Source organism: Corella eumyota, chromosome 1, assembly GCF_963082875.1.
Source record: "Corella eumyota chromosome 1, kaCorEumy4.1, whole genome shotgun sequence".
Taxonomy (NCBI): Eukaryota; Metazoa; Chordata; class Ascidiacea; order Phlebobranchia; family Corellidae; genus Corella; species Corella eumyota.
The window spans coordinates 7,282,417-7,304,035 of NC_137490.1; the positions used below are offsets into that span (position 1 = coordinate 7,282,417).

Consider the following 21,619-nt stretch of genomic DNA (forward strand, 5'->3'; position numbering starts at 1 on the left):
TTAGCAAAGTTAGATTTTAAATTTCAAAGTTTCTCTACTAAATGGGTTCGCGGGAATTTTAGTCACGTGCTTAGAATTTGCTAAACGGATGAGCAAATATAATATCAGATTATTTATCGATTTCAAAATTAAATCAGATACGCGCGAACTGACTAACAGAATATTGATATGACGAACATTTTTCCTACGTAATATTCGAGAAAAATCTTATAAATTAGAACGTAATAGAGCTTTTGATTACATTAGGTTTTACAATAGTTGATTGGAATTTTTGTATGGGTATTAAAGAACAGTAGTTTAGTTAAATATGTTGCGCCACTACTGTAAGATCGGTCTATTGAATTTCGTTATTTATAAATGTCAACTTTAAAACAATATTAATGAGGATTTTTAGTATTATTTTTTTCTAGCATAAGCATGCGTGAGTTACTTGGTTTCAGTTTCTTAAAAGATTTACCCTTTGTCAAAGCGACTTGTAAAGATCTATTTAAACAGCCAAGCAGAATTTTTAACTTTATTTTTTTGGTATAACTAATTAAGCAATTCATTTTCAATTATAGGCTACAAATTTTCAACTTACAATATAGTCGTAAGGACAAAGTAAATTTAAAATGAGAGCCAGTTGTCTTTTAACGTTAATCGGTGGATACTATTTATTGCTGACCAATATTTGTGGAGCCAGTATTCTCAGAGACGTTATTCATAATCTTAATAAGCGTTCAACCTGCAAAAGCATTGACGAGCACTGTTACTTCAAGGACGGAGACAAGTTCGTTATTCCAATATTTAAAATAATGAGAAGCGGAAAAATGAGGGCTTATGTAGATGTCCGGTACGTCGCAGACCCCGAACAATTAGACGTTGGTTGGACATGCAGAAGGTACCAAGCATGTACACCCCTTCCATATCAAGACGATACATGCCAAAATAAGAAGTGCTTGGTTTTTCGGAAGAAATACCAAGACACGTGGTACACGCTTACTGCTAAGAAGACTCTAGAACCGGAAAGCCACGAAGCGGAGAATCTTTTAGTCCTAGCAGAAAATGTTATAGGGCTTACGACTACGCTGCGCTCTGCTGACGACCCTAACACTGACTTACTCTTTTTTGACGACCCAAACGTGTTAAAGACTAATTCCAAGAAAAGGTGAAAGCTAACAATTTTATTGCTGTTTTATTTTTATATAGGCAATCGCTGCTATAAGGTGGTATTTTTAGGAATTTATTTTTATTATGCACTTATATTTTTAGTTTATTTATTTTTGTACTTATTTAAAATTCTTTTGTTGCCTGTATTAGTTATAACAAGCAATTGTGTTATTTTTATTTAATTATGCTTTCCTTTCCTAGCGTTATTTTATTTCTATTTAATTATTTATGCCCTATTAAACCTTTTTAAGAAGTATGAAGTCGTGATAGTAAGCCTTTTATTCTTCAAAATTCACCTTTAATTTATATTTATTTATTTTTATTTATTATATTATTTAACTTGTATGTTTGTACACATGAAATATTTATTTATATTTTTATACACATTAACGGTAGTAATAAACTATTCTTCGTATTACGAATTGATATTTAAATTTATTATTTAGCAATAAGGAAATCACGTTTTCCTTTAATTGGGTTTTACAAACATTGGTATATTTCCTAAATAGTATTAAGCATTTTAATGTTTAGAAGATAGTTGAGCATACATGTATGTAATACAAAACTTAGAAAAGGGTAAAAGGGGTTACCTTAAAAGTTCAAGGTTGAAAGAAGCTACAAAAAATTAGCTTATTATTTTTAAAATATTTACCATCAAAAACCAAGAATTTGGTGGGTAACTGGTATTTTACAGAGTATTAATAATATTTTAAAATAAAGTTTTTTATTACTTTGCTTAAACTTATAAAATTTTACAACGTTAAATCATTCGTATTGAGAAATCTTTGTAATTTTGTTTCTCCAAAGTTTTTTTTATGACGTCATGTAGGTGACATAGCGGTTTTTATATTGGTCTCGAAAGATATATTTTTCAAGTGCATGATGTCATCGCAATCTTTGTGTAGCAATTTTAAAGGCTAACAAATAATTTTATTCTCTAGGTGGCGGTAGATATAAGCAGATTTTGACATCTTACATTGCAACTAGTCATATTTTTTTTAGCTTAGTGAAACCCCTTAAAATGGTAAATATAGCCAACGTTTGCATGGATAAGTTACTTATAAACGACTACTTCAAGTTAGTACAATACTTATTACTCAGATAAGAATTTAAAGGTTTTAAATTCAAATTACACGTAAAAGAGTTATTTGTAATTAATTTATGTAGCTAAGCTGTTTGGTAAAAATAAAATAAAAAATTGCGAGTGGTATTAAATTTGAATTTCTTTATAAATATAAATTTACCCGGCCTCTGACGCTTTGCGTCGTTTTTATAGGTCTAATGTTTTAGGTCATTTCCATACAGATTAATTAATTATTTACGACCTTGGTTATTGTAAAATTTATTTTTCATCGCAGAACGGGCAAACATTCCCCGAACACTAAAATTATCGATTGTTCGTTCTTCGTTTTAAATTAGACTGGCTTTGTTAGGGTACAGGGTATTACAGTATTACGTTAATATCTAATTCTGGTATAAATAATTTTAAGTAGTGCAATAAGCCTCAGATTTACGTAAATTTCGAGTCATTTTTAAGACAGTTGTTTAACTTTATAGAAGTTAAAATATGTATTTTGACTCTGTTTTAGACTTACATTGAAACTGGGTTATTGCTCGATAAGGGACCATATGTCAATCGATATTAGGATTTAAATGGTCTATAATCGCCTTAGGTCAAACATCATAATATAGTTTGTTTTTAAAATGTCTGTTTAAATTTAAAAGCGTTAAAAAGTCTAAATACTTTATTGTGATAAAATTCGAAAAAGTTATAAAACATGAGTTTCATCTGCAAAAACGTATAGATTTTAAAATCCCTAAACAATCAAGATTGCAGTAAAAGCTATTATCAGAAACAATAGCTTGGGATATTGGGTTATGCTCAACAAACAAGCAATTATTGATTGTTATTACTTTTTAAATGCATTTAACGCCAAAGACACATCAAAGTTTGCGACAGCGCATCAAAGCTGCGTTTAAGTTTTCGCGAAGAACTAAATCTGTTAAATCGTTTACCGTAAGCAGCTAAGCAGAGGGTTTAAACGAGCTAGTTATACCGCATTGCCCTTGGTTAGTCGCTTAACTGTGCTTGCTTATAAATTTTACAGATATAATTATTCTAATGTCAACCTGGCTTTTGTTATGCTACCACAGTAACAATTTGTATGCATTACGTGGAATATTTTGACGTTGCTTGAAATGTATATGGTAAAAAAAATTATTAAAGAGAGTTCAGTCAAAAATGAAATATCCGTTATTAGTCGGTTAGAAATGCAATGTGCATTTGTCTGTAATCTGTCAGAAGGCAGGGGGGTTTTTGGTATCAGTTTACTGTTTACACATAAAACTGACAGACGCCTAATATTTACTTTACGTGTTGGGGGTTTTTGGGTTCCCACGTAAAAAGTCTTGACATGTTTAGTTGTATAGTAAATAAACGAAGTAAATTCAAATGAAGTATAAAGTGGGTAAATTATTAAACTGAAACTAAACATGTTATATGTTTTTATTAATACAGAACAAAAAAAGATAATAGATTTTTAAATTCATATCTTGATCTGTATTAGGCATCTACGACATTAAAGTAAAGCTAATTTGGGAATTATTTTGAGTTTACCACTGTTAATAAACATGGTTAAATACCCATGAGGAATATCGTTTTGCAAATGGATGTAACTTAAGCAAGCTGAAAATATCAACAACATTACTGAAATTACATCAATTAAATTTGATTTAAAACTGTGACAATATATATACAAAAAAAACAAGCAAAATGGCTTTTGTTGGTACTTGCAACTGCACAAATGTTGACGATAAGCTGTATAATATGATATTGGTAAGTTTAAAATGTTTTGAGTAAAAATAATCATTGTTAAACTTAGTCAGGCAAATTAGGGTCTTTTTATTCTTACCATACAATATTATCTGATTATTGTATTGTTACTACAAGAATTAATTGTTTATGTATTTACTTGTATTACAACATGATAAATGTTTTAAAAAATTGAAAGATTGTGTATAGTTCTTTAATTCATTAAACTAGTTGACCTGCGTGATGGTTTATATTTTGTTGGTACTAGTTGTTACTACTTAGTTTGTTAAACTTATATTGATTGGTGTTTACTTTTCTAAATATGTTTAAATTGGGTTAAAGCATCCTGTTTTAAGTTATATTTAGTTACAGCACAGTAGCTTATTGCTTACTAGCAAAGTCACCTAAATAATTGTATTCTATAAATTTAGGTTTATATATAACTGTATATGTTATAAAATCTAAAATAATTTTTATTTCTTGTGTTGTATTTTGTTAGTTCTATATTTCGAAAACTAATTTCTATTTGTAATATAAGGCATTTTAAATATTAAATAGGTCTTTGTCCTATTTTTTTAATATTATAACATTTGGCATTTCTTGAGTAAAGTGCCCAGTGAAATGGACTTCTAGGAAATCAATAATTATTTAGTGTAATTAAATAATAAATGTTTTATGCATATCCCAATCCCCGGAGACCTACTCTCTTGCATGTTAATATTTGATAGATGGTGTACAGTTGCAGTTTATTAAACTGAGCTATTTAAATAGGTTCATTATAATTTTATACATAAAATCAAAATTTATACAACATTGGATCCCATCAAATAATAGACTAAATAGTATAAAAATATATCATCAAGCATTTTTATTTATCATTTATTATTGTAAGCCTAGACTTATGTGATGTAGAATAACAAAAAGGCCCAAAAATTTTAAGTTTTAACAAAACACTGTATTTGCATGCGTTGGTATTTCAATGTGTTGCAACATTGAACTTGCAAAGCTTCATTTGTGTTTAAGGTTACATTGTCAGGTTTATTGTATTAAATTTCTTTCTAAAAAAAGCTAATTCAGGTGTTTGCTGAACTTTAATTACCTGTCTTTTTTAGGTTTTAAGATGTTTTTTAAATTTTAAATTATTTAAAAATGTATTTTTTATAGATATATTTGTTTTTAAAGAAAATTAAATTTATAATTTATAGGCTATTGTAGTTGATTAAATTTAACATTTTTTAACAAAAAAATCCAACTTATTTTATAACCTTTTTTTACAGCATTACCAAAATACACAGCAAAAAAATTGTATAGTTCAAATTAAAAAAAACTTACAATTTTTAAAATACAATTTTGTTTAATTTTTTTCTAGGAGACGACATCTAATGTGGATGATTTGTCAATTAGTGCAGCATGTGAATCTACTCGAATGTGGTATGCCTTTCTACTGTCTTCATTGGTTACTTTTTTCGGAGGTCTTTTTGTTATATTGGTATGGAGAGTGTTCAACTACATGTGCTGCCCCGAGTAAGTTTAAATTGGTTTAAATTTCGTTGTTTTGGTAGAACAATCATTTTTTTTTGTAAAATTTAGGGGATGGTGTTGTTATAGATTTTATAGAAAACTTTTTAAAAATTAAACCTTTTTAATAAACAACATTTGTCGGCAAATAGATGATAAAATTAAAACTAAAAAAAACTGCACGAGTGACTTGTTTGGTACTGCAGGAATAAGGTGTTATTTTGTGTCATAATTTGATTGGACAAGCATTATCAGTTGTTTTTTTATTACAAAAAAATATAATGTGCAGCAAGTATAAAAACAATTTAATATTGTTAAATTAGATTTTTACATTGTTAAATTTCTAAGATCATTTAAAAAAGGAAAGAAAAATTTAATGCTATTTTAAAACCTTCTTTTTTAATATATACTTTAAAACAGAAAGTAAACATATATACAAATATCGTTATATTTTTTTATTCTCTTTTTAAACAATAATTAACTTAATCTTAAACAATAGAAAATTTATAAAGCTTGTAAGTTATCAATTGAACGAAACTTAAAATAACAAATAGAAAATTGGTGTTAAAAAAAATTTTTGGTTTAAAACTTAACCAAAATATTTTAAATTTCATTCGAGGCATCTTTATTATTAATGATTTGCTTAGTAGATGTATTAGGCTTAGTTATTATATTTTTACTTTTGTTTTTTAAAAGCAATTTTTTTTGTTTTTTATATTTTTAAATTCAATATCATTACTTTGGGAAAAACTAAAACTTATAAAAACTTTGTTTTTTTAATTGTTAAAAAACAAGAATAAAAATGTATTGTTACAAAGCATGGTTACAAATCCAATAATATAAAATTTTTTTTTTATTATATATAGTTTGTAAAAGTTGGCTTAATATAAGAAAAACTTAAGGTTAACTTTTTTGTTTAGAGCTGGCTCATCAGTGGTAGGAAGTAACATGGATAAATTAAACGAATCAGGTGACAGCGAAGATGAGGTCGATGGGTCAACTAGAAAGCTAACACGAAATGTCATGGAAGTGGGGTGGATGACAGCTGTCAAAGATTGGGCTGGAGTAATGATCTCTGCTCAGACATTAATCGGCAGAATTTTGGTAAGTTTTTTTATATAAACTAGTCATAAACCATTCTATGAAGGGAATTTTATTATTCATAATATGGGTGCAACTTTTAACTAAGTTTGCCTGCAATTATTTACTCGTGCGCCACAAATAACAGTTTTATTTATTTTGTATTTTGTAGGCCTATGAATTAAACATATATAAATATATAAATGTATATCGTTCACTAAGGTTGATTATAGATCTCATTTATAGTAAATATTTAATTTTTCTTCACTAGGTTGTACTTGTGTTTATGTTGAGCATTGGAGCACTTTTTATTTATTTTATCGATTCTTCTGAGTAAGTAGTAGTTAAAATTTTGTATAAACCTTAAATATTTAGTTTTAAATTATTCATAAATAATATATTTACACTTGTCATTATAACGTTAACACCTATGGAATATTTTGTAAAAATAATTTTGTAATAAAATTAAAATTTTAATGAATTTAAGAATTAAAAAAAAATAATTTTGGACGTTTTATAAATTAACTACAACAATTGTAATTTATTTTTAAGTCCTATTGAAACGTGCAAGAACTTTTTTACCGACACTACTCTCCAAATCGATTTGGCATTCAACTTGTTTTTTCTTTTGTATTTTGGACTAAGGGTAAATAAAAATTTGTATATTTACAAAAAAATAAAAATAATTCTTGGTGATAGTAAAAACATACAATTAGGTATATTTACAATACTAAATTAAACATAAAAAACTTTGTGAAAGGAAAAATCTGTTAACAATTGGAAAACTATATATCTTCTAACACATAATAAAGAAACAAATTTTTTTTAAATCCTAATCCTTTTTGCCTTATGAGCTTAAAAAGAATTTGTTTTCGTTTCAGTTTATAGCTGCCAACGATAAGTTATTGTTCTGGCTTGAAGTCAATTCTATTGTGGATTTTTTTACCGTCCCCCCTGTGTTTGTGTCTGTTTATTTAAATCGCACCTGGTTAGGTAAGTTATTACATTTTACTTAAAATTAAATAAACAACGTTTAAATTTTATTTGACTTATTTAAAGAGTTTTTTTTTTTAATTGGTATGACATTTGTAGTTTAACTTTTTTGGGGGCTTGTTCAAGTTATTTAAATTGTTTATCATAATCTTTTTGATGTTGTTATTTTTATGTGCCGTAAGATTTTTGCAAAAAATATTCTTTAATTGGTGATGATTTATAAATGCTATTTAAAAAGGTTATATAATCCTTTCCATTTCCGTTTGACGTATTTTATATATGCTACATTCAATTTACCAAAGGGTTGTATTTAGTTTGCTGGGAATTAGTAATTTTCTTTTCCTATAAGATGATATGAAACAACAACATGTTAAGTTGTATTAGCGGATGTGTATAATATATATATATATACATTGGAACGATTAACTTTTTACATGGTTGTATTTTTTAATAGGAAAAGGCAAATGAGATAAGGAACTCTGTGTAACAGTTTAATTTGATTGATTTATTAATACTGTTAAAAAGGATATTCAATTTTTTTAACCAACACAACACATTTTTTTGTTTACTACACTTTTAATCTGTATCATTTAATTTTAAACATATTTTTTTTTCTAAACTTGGGTTTTATTTTTAGGTTTAAGATTTTTGAGAGCTCTTCGACTTTTACAGTTTTCCGAAATTCTCCAATTTGTTAATATCTTAAAAACTAGCAACAGCATCAAGTTGATTAACCTTATATCAATGTTTATTAGTATATGGCTCACTGGAGCAGGTTTTATTCATCTTGTGAGTTGATAATGTTAATGTAATTTCATATTTTTGTGTTAATATAACTACACTATATCTTTAGTGATGCAATTTTAACTATATTTATTTATTTTTTTAAATGTAAATTATTAGTTCAATCTAAAAAAATTTTAATTATTTGATTTTTAAAATTTGTTTTTATTATTTTAAGCTTGAAAATACCGGAGATCCTTGGTTAGGCTTTTCAAATCCTCATAAAATAACTTACTGGGAAAGTGTGTATTTATGCATGGTATGTTACTTCTAAAACTGTAAATTCCATGGCGATAAATTGTGTTTAAATTTTAAATGTGTTGTATACAAACAAAAGATTAAAGCGGTCACATAATTATTGTTTTAACATTTAAGATGCACTTTAAAATCTCTTAATTGGTTTTAACGCTTGTTATTCTTTCGCTAATTATTTTAGTCTTTGTTGTTAAAATAGGATTAAATTGGTTACACCCTTTAAATTTAGTGCGGCTTTCAACATAACATTTTTTGTTTTTTAATTAGGTAACAATGTCAACGGTAGGCTATGGCGATATCGTTGCCACCACCACGCTTGGCCGATTTTTTATGGTTTTCTTTATTTTCGGCGGTCTTGCCATGTTTGCCAGTTACGTGCCTGAAATTATCGAACTAATTGGCACCAGGAAAAAGTATGGGGGTGCCTACACAGCCGTGTGTGGCAGAAAGTAGGCTAAATTTTTTTTCCCAAAATAAAAAAATTAATTTTTAAACAACTGATAAATTCTAACTTAAAATAAATGTTAAATTAATATTTTAATGGTAAATATATTTTATGTCTTTCATTAGTCAAATATAATTTTACACTAGAATAAGCTTGGATGGAATTGAATAAACTTTGTAGAAATTAATTTGATTATTTTTTTAAAACTTTTTCAGGCATATTGTTGTCTGCGGTCACATCACCCTTGAAAGCGTTTCTTATTTTTTAAAAGATTTTTTGCATAAAGATCGAGACGATGTCAATGTTGAAGTTTTATTTTTACACACGTAAGAAAATTAAAAAAAAAAGATTTTTTTAAAAATTTTTTGCTTTTTTTGAAATATTATCTTTTTGTAGGATTCCACCAAATTTAGAACTCGAGGCATTATTCAAACGTCACTTTACTCAAGTCGAGTTTTTTGAGGGTTCGGTTTTGAACTCTAACGATTTGTCAAGATTAAAGATGGAGGAAGCGGACTCGTGTATCATCCTTGCTAACAAATATTGTCTCGATGCTGATGCAGAAGATGCATCAAATATTATGAGGTGAATTTTTGGACATTTTTTCATAAATTTTAATAAGTAAAAAATTAAATGTTGAACACTATTAATATTACATTTAGACTGTAAGGCCCAATTATTTTTAACCTTAATTTCAGTTTAGAATCAATTGCTTGAATTTTTTTAGTTGATCTATTTAATATAACAAAATCTTTGATATAGCTACTGAAACCTAATTGAAAATAAATCAAAATAATTTATTTTTGAAATTTTAGTTGTGTTGATTTTAATTTATTTCATCTATGTATTAGAGTAATTTCAATTAAGAACTACCACCCCAAAGTCAGGATTATCATTCAAATAATGCAATACCAAAATAAAGCTCATCTACTTAACATACCAAGCTGGAACGTAAAGGTAACATTTATTTACATTTTGAATAGGGATTATTTGTTTCCTTTGTGGCCTGGTTAAATGTCAATTTTATTTCCAATTGACATATTGATTAATGATTTTTATGTATTGGAAAACATACATTTATTTAAATAATCAATTCTTAATAGGCAATGCATTAGTAGGTTATAAAGAAAAATATTATTGGCTTATTACAATTTTTCTTTAAGCTTAACTACTGTAAAGTATATATCTATTTTTTTGTATATATCTTTATCCTTAATGTGGGAAAGTCGAATTCGCGACTTAGAGTAACAACTGTTACTCCAACCCAGTCTAACATAGAGTAACAACTGTTACTCCAACCCAGTCTCGAGTTGCCTTTAGCAGTTTGGGATATTATAGATTATAATTGCCCAGTAATTATGCCGCTGAGTTCATATCGTTTATAGTGCCTTACTCAAGGGCGTTGCAGCATGAGAACCGTGGGGATTGAACTCACGACCTCGTGGTGGTGTGGCAAGTATTCTTACCACTACACTACGCTGCCGATATATATTTCCTCATGATAGATTTATTAAAAAAGGGATAATGAAAATTAACTTAAAAATGGCAATACATTTATCGAAGAAATTATAAACAATATGCAACTATGTATTACTAAAATACATCTAAAACTTGTATATTGTAAACTTTAGTTTATTTTTAAATTAATAATTGTACCCATAATATCCACTTTTGTAAATTGCAAAATCAAAGTGTTGTGACTTTCAACCAAAGAAGAATTTGTTACGCAATTAAACCTATACCTTTTTATAATCAAGGGAGGAGATGATGTCATATGTTTGTCAGAGTTAAAATTAGGCTTCATTGCTCAGTCCTGTCTGGCTCCTGGCTTCTCCAGTTTAATGGCTAATCTTTTTTCGATGAGATCAACAATGAAGGTAAATATTGCAATTTATTTGTTTATTTGCTGATGTTGAAATTGTACGATAAATCTGAAAATAATGATATGGGACAATATTGTTCTAAAAAATTTAGGAACTTAAAATTTTTTTTTTTTCTGATTTATTTTAACGAGAATTTGTTTTTTTGAATATAATTTACCTGGCAATACAATTAAATTAAATTTCTTTATTAACCTAAAAGTAATTTTTTACTTAGAAAATGACTAAGTGTTTTTTGCTGCAACGGAAAACCTAATAAATAGGTGTCAGAAGAATGATGTATTTTTAACCAAAAAAATCTTTTTTTTATTTTTTTATTTTTAATTTAGTTTGATGGAGATTCATGGCAAAAACACTACCTTGCTGGAGTAGGATCAGAAATGTACACAGAATACTTATCTACATCCTTTGTTGGCTTTACTTTCCCAAAAGTTTGCGAGTAATAATATTTGTTTACTTGCTTCTAAATTATTTATAATCGTATTGAATACCTTTTATTAGTGCCTTAAAGAATATATACCTACAAATGTGGTGTATTATAATTTTGGCATAAAAATTTAATGTTGATTATATGTCTGGAAATTTTGAATAGTGAAATTATGTATTTATTTTAAAGGTTATGCTACAAAAACCTTAACCTTTTGCTTGTTGCTATTGAAGTCAAGTCTGAGTTTGAAGATACAAAGTAAGAAAGAGAATTTAATTTTTGAAAAAAAATTATTAAAAGTGTTTTTTTTTTTTTTTTTTAAAAAACTTGCGACTTTTAGTGAGTATGTTGAGGTTTTTGACCAGGAAAAATACTTTTCAAAACGGTCAGTATGTCGAAAATCATTTTAACAAAAAATCCATTTTTTGGTTTCATTACCATTAATTAAACTCTGTATGTAGGAATCAATACTTTGCTATACTACGATTAATAATTAAAACTCAATTTACATTTTAATACATTATTAAACAAGCATCATTTCAACATAAATTATTTTATAATAAAATCCATTTTAAAAAAAAGTTTTGAGCCATAATATTTTATAGCATTGCTTTCTAATTCTTGTATTTTACAGTTCATCGAAATAGTTTAAATAGTTTAAACTTTAATTTTTTTTGTCGTAAAATAAGGATTTTATGGCTGCTCTAACAACAATTTCATTACAAAAACAACATGAGAGTTTGTTTACTATATTACAAAAATCGATTTTATTATGCTACTATTGATAATTCTATTAATTATTGACTAGTAGGTAAAAAATAACGAACAAAAGGAAAGAAAAAAATAATGTTGTTTTTCTTTACTCCATTTTATCATTATGGGTCCTTTCTTATTTTTTTTTAAATTATTGATTAATTTTTTTAGAATTTTAATAAATCCTGGAAATCATGTTAAAATAGAAGAAGGGACTCTAGGTTTTTTTATTGCACAATCAGCCAAAGAAGTAAAAAGGTAACATGTCATTTGATGTATTTGTAAAATGGTTTTTAATTATTTACACCTTGCAGTTTTGATTTTAAAACTAGGACAAATGTAAACGATTTTTAATCCATTTAAAAAGCCTTTTACAGTTTTCATGGACATTTATCCAGGCTTTGACATTTGTAACATTAATTCAAGGGCATATTTGTATTTGATTCGTATTGATTAAACGCCAAGGATCTTTTTAAGGCAATCAGATAAATTGTTTTGTGGTTTTTGCTTTTAAATCAAAAACCAATTTATTACATTTACGTATCCTAAATCTTTTAACTTGACCTTTATTTTTAGATTACATTTTTACAAGCTTTTTGCTTTTTTTTATATATTTGGTTTCTGATATATCATTTTTCTATAATCTTTTGTGAACATTTTAGTAATTTTGCAAAGCCCTATAAATGTGTCAAATAACGATAAATATAGTCACATTATGCGACTTATTTTAACTACAAATGTTACTTTTTTATAAGAAATTATAACTTTAGGTAATAGATATAATAAATGAACAGATATATTTAATAATTTTCCTAAACATATTTTTGTATGATTTTTTAGAGCACTTCTATACTGTAAAACTTGCCACGAAGATATAACAAATCCTGAACTGATTAAATCATGTGATTGTAAGAGAAGACATGACTTTGGAAGTAAGTTTAAAAATTATAAAACAAAATTTTTAAAAAAAGGCGTTTTGTTATAGAACAACTGTTATCATACATAAACTCAACTAATTTGAATAAAAGCTTCAATGATATACATATTATAAAAATTTATTGATTATTTAAATATAAAATTATTGTTATTAGCTTTATGTTAGAAGTATAATTTGTTAAAACAAAACTTAAAGTTTAGTAAAAAAATCAATATTAACCTAGTATTTATGATTTTATTTGATTTTAAATAGCAAAATAATAACTGTTGAATTAAAATGATATTAATATTTATATCAGTAACTTACGTATAAGGAATTTAGATTTACATATCATTATCATTTAGTTCACATTTACATAGATAGCATTAGTTTATTGCATGAACTTATATAGATCATGTACATTTTTTGTATATTGCATGTGTGTGTGTTTTTTGGGTTACTTTTGTATTTATTGCAGAGGGGAATATGCTACGGTCCATGCTAGGTCTATCTAGTAAGGCTTGCAATGGTAAATATTAAAACAATTTTATTTTGTAGCTTTATGGCCAACGACAAAAATAATTCAAACTTAAAAGATAATTATTTTTAATTTGGAACTATTATTTTTGTTTTAAATACAATAAAAAATAATTTTAAATTAATTTTTTTTTAAATTTGTTTTTACACAATCCTTATAAGTTACTTGAATTAAATCCCCCTTTTGTGTTTATTTTTTATAATTAAATTTATTTTATATAAAAAAATTTATATATCTCAAGTAATTTAAACAAATTTTCTTTTCCTTAATTTTTATTTTTTAAATTTTTGTTTTCCAAATAATTTTTTATCTTCTGTTTTTGGTGCAATTTAACTTTTTAAAATTGCCTGTAATTGGCAAATAGTTGTATAATTTGTAGCCAGTTCAGCTGATTTGAGCATACAGCCGTTATGGCCTTCCAACCACAGACACAGAAACGTTGAAAAGTACAAACACCAAGGTAAGGAAGAGCACAAAAAAATGCTGCACCGCCAACACCTATATTGCACCAACTAATGCGATAGCTCTAACGCGACGACTCTTAAAAAAACAAGAGTGTTGTTTGTTGAAAGGTTATATTGTTACCAAAATCAGTTGCAAATTTAGGTAGAATCTTGAAAAGGTTTATAAATAGATTTCCTTTTAGGCAGGTACAGATTTGCATCAGAAATTCACTGTTTATTGCATGCACTTTTTTCTGTATTTTATTTGTAGACTTATCTATCCATTTTGCATACCACATCATAGTTAATAGCTAAGGGTGATCATTGCTAGCTTACGGTGCTTAAAATTTCTCTACCATGTTATACAGCACCACATCAGATGGTCACAACTGGAGAGAAGTCATTTTTGCTTCTAACTAATAACGTACATGACAAATGCATGCCAATGCAAAAGAGGACAAAAACTTGTAAGTGGTGGCTTGACATGTTGTAGCAGAGATGTTGTCAGTCAAATGAATAAATGGTGTAAATAAGCAGTTTTTTATCTAGTTGGGTTAACTCAGTTGAAAGAAAACAGAGGTTTTAGGCTGCGAAGGCATGTACCAGTTCCTTACTTATTTTTTTAAGCTTTTAAATTTGCATGTTTTGATTCTATTTTGTGTGATAATTAAACTGCATGCACAGTGGTTATGTTTTCCTTCTTATATAACATTTATATAATAGTATTAAATGTAGTGAAAATATTAACATAGCCAATATAGTTAACAATGGTGTTATAAGCAATAGGTCAACTTGTTTATGAGATATGAATAACATGTTGTTGATGTTTAAAGCTGATGTAAAGCCACCCACTTACTCAAGTGCAACTTCAAAATTACCCCAAACCCTTAAGGAGGAAGGCCTCAGAAACAGGTAATTAGGTTTAAAAAAAAACATAATATTATTGACAAATATTCCTAAAATTTTTGCTCTTAATGTGATAGATATTTGAATTTACTTTATGTAAATAGTTTTAAAAAGGGTAGGCTAGTAAAATGTGTCTAAAGACAATTGATTTCTTGCAGAAAAGACAGCGTTCCCCCTAAAGTCTTGCCAGCGTCTCTTCCCCCTGCCAGCCCAGGTCAAATTCACCAACAAGATGCTGACTCATCGATGAAATATGATGTCACTGGAATGTTTCATTGGTGTCCAAACAGGGACCTTAACAAATGCCTATTGGTAATAAGAATTTATATATAACTATTAAAATATTTCATTTTATCCCTTTATATTTTAAACTGTTAAATATAGTAACTAGTTGATTGCTTATCCTAAAGTCTGACTTTTGATTGTTGCAATAATACAACTTATTTATGCCAATTTACTTGCACACCACAAATGCCTTTATGTATATAAATATTTATATTAATGTACACACTCTATTAAGCTGTATTACAAATAGATGATGTCATATGTTTATATATTTTCTTCAAACTTTCTGAAAATGTAAGGCACCAAAAAAGAATTTGTTTTTATTTTTCCTAGAGTCGCGACAGAGCTGCAATGACTGTGCTAAGTCGTCACATTGTAGTTTGTATTTTCGGGGATGGAAAAAGTCCATTGTTGGGTCTTCGCAATTTTGTGATGCCTTTAAGAGCATCTAATTTTCATTACCACGAACTTAAACAAATTATTTTGCTCGGTGATTTGGATTTTATAAGAAGGGAATGGGATACTGTTTGTAACTTTCCTAAACTTTCTGTGTTGCCGGTAAAACTTTCTTTTTTGGTTTAAAAAAAAACATCTTTTAAATTATTTGTAATGTAGGAAAGTAATAGATTAAAAAAAATGTGGGAATTATAAATAAAAAAAAATGTAATTGATTAACTTTTAAAGTTAAATAATTCAGCAAAATTTAAAAATTTTTTTGAAAAAATGTTAAACCTAAAATTTCATTTCTGATTTATTATAAAACATAAGTTTTATTAGATTTTTATGATATTTTCTTTGAAAAGTTACACTTAAATTTTTTTACTAGAATATTTGAATAACATTATTAAGAACACAAATTCTTGTTAGACTCATTAACCAAATTAATTCATTTTTTAAGGGCTCACCTCTCAGCAGAGCTGATTTACGAGCAGTGAATGTCAACTTATGTGACATGTGTGTCATTTTGTCAGCCAATCAAAATGCAATCGAAGATCCCTCCTTACAGGATAAGGAATCTATTTTAGCATCACTCAACATTAAATCAATGCAGTTTGATGATAGCATTGGTTTATTACAAGCCAATTCACATGGTAATAAATTTTATTTCATTACTTTAAGTAGAATATGAATGCAAAATTCTTGTTGTAGTCTATTTTATGTTGTTAAAATAAAGGTTTAGTTTTAATTTTATTCATTCAACTTGTGAACAATTAATTTATTTGTTAATTTTAACAAGGACAATTTTTTTTTGTTTTAATTATAAATATGTTTTATTTAGTAAATGTTGTAATTTGGTTTAAGCATTTGTACCAAATTTTCTGTTTTTTTATATCTCGATTAGCCAATTTTAAACATAATTTTTGTATTCAATTACTCGTTTACGTCACAGGTTTCAGTCCTCATGGTTCCACGTCCAACACCGACAAACCTTTATGTGCCAAGGGAATAACCAGCGGTGCTAATATACCAATGATCACTGAACTAAGTATGTTAATAATTAATATCAAACTTCATGTTGTTATTTAAGTTTAAAGTGTTGCTTGGTTAATGTATAAAGTAAGTATTACAATGTGGTTGAAATTTTTGTATTAGGTATCAAGTTTATTTTAAATATCGGTTATTAGATCATCCTTTTGGTATAAATAAATTATTAAAACTTGTAAGCTAATTTTTACTTTAATATCTCGAGAAATTTTTTAAAATTTTTTTTACATAGATTTGACAATTATTTTATATATATAAATTCACAAAGAGGTTTTTAGCAAATGACTTTATTTTAGCCATAGCATATGAAACATATATAAATAATAAAAAATTATTAACTTGAATGTATTGTACATAAATCAAATAATTAATGATGTCATAAATCAGTAAAAGTAATTTTGTAATTTTTATATTTTATTAAATTTTTTATTTTAGTAAATGACACAAATGTTCAGTTTCTTGATCAAGATGATGATGACGATCCAAATACTGAGTTGTACCTCACCCAACCTTTCGCATGTGGAACCTCGTTTGCTGTCAGTGTTCTTGACTCTCTCGTCAGCGCTGTAAGTTTTTTTTTCTTAAAAAAAAACATTTAGAGGGTTTGTAATTCTTTAAAATTTTGAATTATTGCAAAAAATTTTGTCTCCAAATTTTGAGGCGTCAATTTAAAATCACTTATTTTATTACTGTTGTTTTTTATTAACTAAAATGTTTTAAAAACTTTTAGTTGTTTTTTAAATCATTATTTTTCGTTGTTTATTTAAAATTTTAAAATAATGATGGTTATAATTTTTTAGTTAAAATATTTGTTATGGTTAGTAATTGCTAAGTAAGGGTCATTTACAAGTAGAACTGATATACATACATTCTACCTATAAATATTTTATCTAGAGCTATATTTAGATTGACCTTATTTGGGTATAATCCATTAGTTCACTTTACTTAATAGATTACTTTCATTCTATTTTTAAAATCACTTAATACCAAAAGGAACTAACCAAATAAACACTGTTCTTTTTTAAATGCAAAAGTTTTTTTATAAATTGCTTTGACAGTTTAGAATAATAATTTTGTACTTTAAAATTCAATACAAAAAAAAACTGTTTTTTTTGAAAAAAAAAAATTGGGATTTTTTGATTATAATTACTATATAATACTAAAATAGTTAATATTTATCAACAGAAAATTAAAGTAGGCATTTTTTAAGCATATAATTCTCTGTGCTTGTTTAGGCCTACTTCAACAGCAATGCATTGATGCTGATTAGAACTTTAATTACTGGAGGTGCCACACCAGAATTAGAAGCAATATTAGCGGAAGGAAATACACTAAGGGGTGGGTTTTGTACAAGCGAAACACTGGCTAATAGAGATAGATGTAGAGTTGCCCAACTTGCCATCTTCGACGGACCATTTGCTGATTTGGGGGTAAGTTGTTTAAAAAGTTTTTTTTTTTTTTAAATTACAATCTATATATAATGATGGTGGACAATCATTGTACGGTAAATTAAAGGCCTCAAAATAAAAAAAAAACTGCTGTTTGTGGTGGGCGGGCAAATAGAACAGTCAAATATTAGTTGCAAGTTGCAACCGTATTATGACAATTAAAATACAGGGCAAGCAATACACTTGTTCATAAAAATATGATACAAAATATATATACAAATATGTATATACTTTACTACAATTAATAGTATTTTTCTACAATTTCAACCTTGGATATTGTTGTCTAAATTTTAGGTTTTTTATTTATTTTAGGGGTCTTATAAAGTACCACTTAAGTTTTATATTAAATTGTTAAATAAATAAAGTACTTGACCTTACGTTAAACTGTTCAACTGTTTGTTATAGAATGGAGGATATTATGGGGATTTGTTTGTAAAAGCATTACAAACTTACAACCTTTTGTGTTTTGGAATATACAGGTAAGATCAATATATAGTTAATGGCAAACTTTTAAGATAATTTAAATTATAAACGAAGTTATTGTAGTTTTAAATATAAAATTTTGGGTCAAATCTTTTGCTTGTTTATCTTGTATTTTTTTATTTTAAATGGGAGATTAAAAATGGTTTTATTTTTGTTTTAATTATTTTTTTTTTAATTTAATATCTTATAGAATACATATACATAATAATCAAAATGGAATTACGAATTTATTGGTTTAAATTCACCAATTTATCTAAAATTTTGTATTTATTTTTCTTTTTTCTACCTTAAAAATATTTGCATTTCTTTAAATTAAAAAAAAAATTGGTTAATAAAATAAATTTGTTTTCAGGTTTCGAGATGTAAATGATCCTGTAGCAAATCCGACTTCGAAGAGATATGTCATTTCTAGCCCACCTGATAAATTTGTCCTCGTTTCATCTGACCTTATCTTCTGTCTCATGCAATTCGATTACTGTGCTGGCACAACTGGCACCACAAGGTTTGTTGTTATTCAGTCATTTAAAAAAATTCTGTTATGAGAAATATTTTAAGATAAATTTGGTTGTCTGATTTTCTAAGTGTTTTTTTTTTTTAATTTTTTTTTTTTAATGATCTAAAAACTTTACTTTTTAAAATGCGAAATTATGGAACTTTATCACTTTCTACTTTTTCATTAAAATATTTTTGATTTATAAGTTTTTAAACCTTTATTTATCTTATCATACTTTTTCATATTTTCTTCTCAAATCTTTTTTTTTTGTCTTAATTTTCTCATCTTGGATCAGTGAATCGATTAGTGATCGACGCCTTAGCTCAGACGAGAGTTCTACATCATCCATATCACCCACAATATCTTCTTTATCACCCTCATTTCATCAATTTCGTGTTGAAAAAACACCCTCCCCTCCCAAACTATACTCTCTGGTAGACCCCCCGATTCCCCGCGGGGGTTACAGGCAGGCTCGCAGACCCAGCACCCCTATTTTAAACGTGCCTTCAAACTGGGCGCCCCAGCGTCGTAACGCGGTAGTTACAACCCCCGGGTCGGCCCCCGCGGCGGGAAAAAGAAACAATTCGCTTCGCGTTGAAATTCAAGGTCGCCATTCTTCCACTTCTGATATCCCGGATAAGCTTTATACCGTTGTGTCGCCGAGCTCGATAGACGAGAGAAAAGAGTAGCATTTTTTCTTTATTCATACACTTTGGTAGTACTTCTTTTAACATGCATGCATTCATCTACAGCATGTCGTTTTCAAAGCATCTATCACTTAAAATACATCACTCTCAAAAAATGGCTTGCTCTTAAAATTCTTTTTTGAACTCGAAAAACTGTCATTGTAACGCTTAGTTTTAAACCATGTAAATTTTAGAAAAACGTCCACGTCAGCAGCGGGATGGGGCGGTCCGAAATTATCGGAAATCAACCTTCAACCAGTAGACTCTATCCCGCCCAAGTACAAACCACCATCAACGTCTATGAACGTCGACAAAAACACAACCAACCGCAGCCCGATGCCTAAATACAGTCGGCAGCCTTCGCGAGCAAGCAACCAGAGCTACCAGCAGGGCGACGGGGAAGGCTGGGGGAACTCCGCAAACCACTCGTCGCCACCTAGCGGTCACAACTCTTCCTCGCATCACCACCACAGGAGGGGGAACAAATACGACGCCATGGTGTCATAACCCCCTAAATAATAAGCGTTAAATAAAAATAAAAAAAAAACAATATTTCATACTGAGGGTTTTCTATTTAATGCCATAATGGAAAACTGCTTGCCGTTACCATTATGGGATACCTAAACTCAATTATAAAGCTTAAAAGACTAAAATAGTATCTCAAAAGGGGGGTTACGCTAATTCAAGGTATAAAATGATCTTCTTGTAAAAATATTTCGTTTGTTTCTTGGGTCTGGTTAATATGTTAACTAAATTTAAGGGGCTTTAAAGTTAAGCGCCAACTATTCACGATACTTTCACGAAATAACTAAACCAATAAATATAAATATATTTATAATATTTCATTTGAACCCCTTTTTAAATAATATATTTTTATTGTTGCGTTTTACGTAATTTATTTTTTTAATTTTCCGCCTTTTTTATGTTGCAACATATAGCGGTGCAAACGTTTATCTATAAGCTGTAGGACTAAGTGAAGCAAAAAATAAATATTTATTATTATTGTAACAGTGTATACACGATTTCTGGATATTAATTTTGGGTTTTATTAAGCTATGTTTGTAATTTTGTTTGTGCTATTTCTGTAGCGAAATATTTTGTAATTTTTTTTTGCGAAATTGTGTTTTCTTTTTATTTCAATTTTTATTTGTAAATATTCTTTGCTTTTTTTGTTTTCTCGTTGCGTTAAACAGTTACAATAATTTTAATTATTTTTTCTAATGAAATTAACGTACTTCTTTGCACATTTACTTGTCTTTCTGTATAAAATGCGAAAAAATGGCAAGTAGCAATTTATGAGATTTAGCTTTACCATGTAGAGATTGCCGTTTTAATTTGTTTATATGTTCTTAGCGAAATAACGATACCAATAACTGTATTGTGTATATGCATGTTAAAGCGCAGGTAATTGGGCAGATTGCCTTTTCAATAAACAAATGTTGTTGAACTAATGACGTCATAATTTATAAGGTTTTTACATAGGAATAAAAATAAAATTAAAAAAAATGTTAAAGAAAATTTTTAACATTTTCTGGTTCAATACACGGTTATTAAGTTAACACTGCCGAACAAATTAATTATTTTGGACAAGCCAACTAAGAAATTAAACTAGCTCCACAGTAAAATGTATTTACAATCAAGGGTTTATGTAAGGTACGTATATGAACTTCACGTGGATTATTTTTATTGTGTTGAACATCGCCTTTCTTCTACTTTTACAAGGTTATATATACAAGACTTAAATTTATTATACCTTAACTTTATAAAACCATCGTAAAAAACTATTAATACCTAAAGAGACGACAGAGTTTTTACCGAATTGAATACAATGTAAATCAACC

The 21,619-nt window shown here is 27.7% G+C and overlaps 1 protein-coding gene across 4 annotated transcripts; it reads left to right on the forward strand.

The window, feature by feature from the left end:
- Positions 1-3,676: 3,676 nt before the first annotated feature.
- Positions 3,677-21,219, forward strand: LOC145764211 (calcium-activated potassium channel subunit alpha-1-like). 4 transcript variants are annotated; one of them, XM_082575816.1, is made up of 30 exons: positions 3,677-3,985; positions 5,331-5,485; positions 6,400-6,583; positions 6,831-6,892; positions 7,112-7,205; positions 7,441-7,552; positions 8,190-8,341; positions 8,514-8,594; positions 8,858-9,039; positions 9,251-9,361; positions 9,432-9,620; positions 9,887-9,992; positions 10,793-10,912; positions 11,245-11,354; positions 11,532-11,600; positions 11,683-11,727; positions 12,267-12,353; positions 12,936-13,027; positions 13,490-13,540; positions 13,929-14,009; positions 14,826-14,904; positions 15,057-15,210; positions 15,517-15,741; positions 16,082-16,274; positions 16,574-16,669; positions 17,104-17,234; positions 17,904-18,098; positions 18,522-18,595; positions 18,952-19,101; positions 19,973-21,219. In XM_082575816.1, exons 1-30 carry the CDS (start codon positions 3,923-3,925, stop codon positions 20,283-20,285), a joined length of 3,756 nt encoding a protein of 1,251 aa, XP_082431942.1. In that variant the 5' UTR covers positions 3,677-3,922; the 3' UTR covers positions 20,286-21,219. The 4 variants fall into 4 exon arrangements, with proteins under 4 accessions (XP_082431942.1, XP_082431944.1, XP_082431943.1 ...); XM_082575818.1 differs by lacking the exon at positions 13,929-14,009; XM_082575817.1 differs by lacking the exon at positions 11,683-11,727.
- The last annotated feature ends 400 nt before the right edge of the window (positions 21,220-21,619 follow it).

What these genes read in the sequence shown, in the direction of transcription:
- LOC145764211 (XM_082575816.1), top strand. Translation starts at nt 3,923, where the DNA reads ATGGCTTTTGTTGGTACTTGCAACTGCACAAATGTTGACGATAAGCTG. An exon ending in TACCAAGCTGGAACGTAAAG is followed by an intron (nt 9,993 to 10,792) that starts GTAACATTTATT and finishes TTTATAATCAAG; the next exon opens with GGAGGAGATGATGTCATATG. An exon ending in ACCTTAACAAATGCCTATTG is followed by an intron (nt 15,211 to 15,516) that starts GTAATAAGAATT and finishes TATTTTTCCTAG; the next exon opens with AGTCGCGACAGAGCTGCAAT.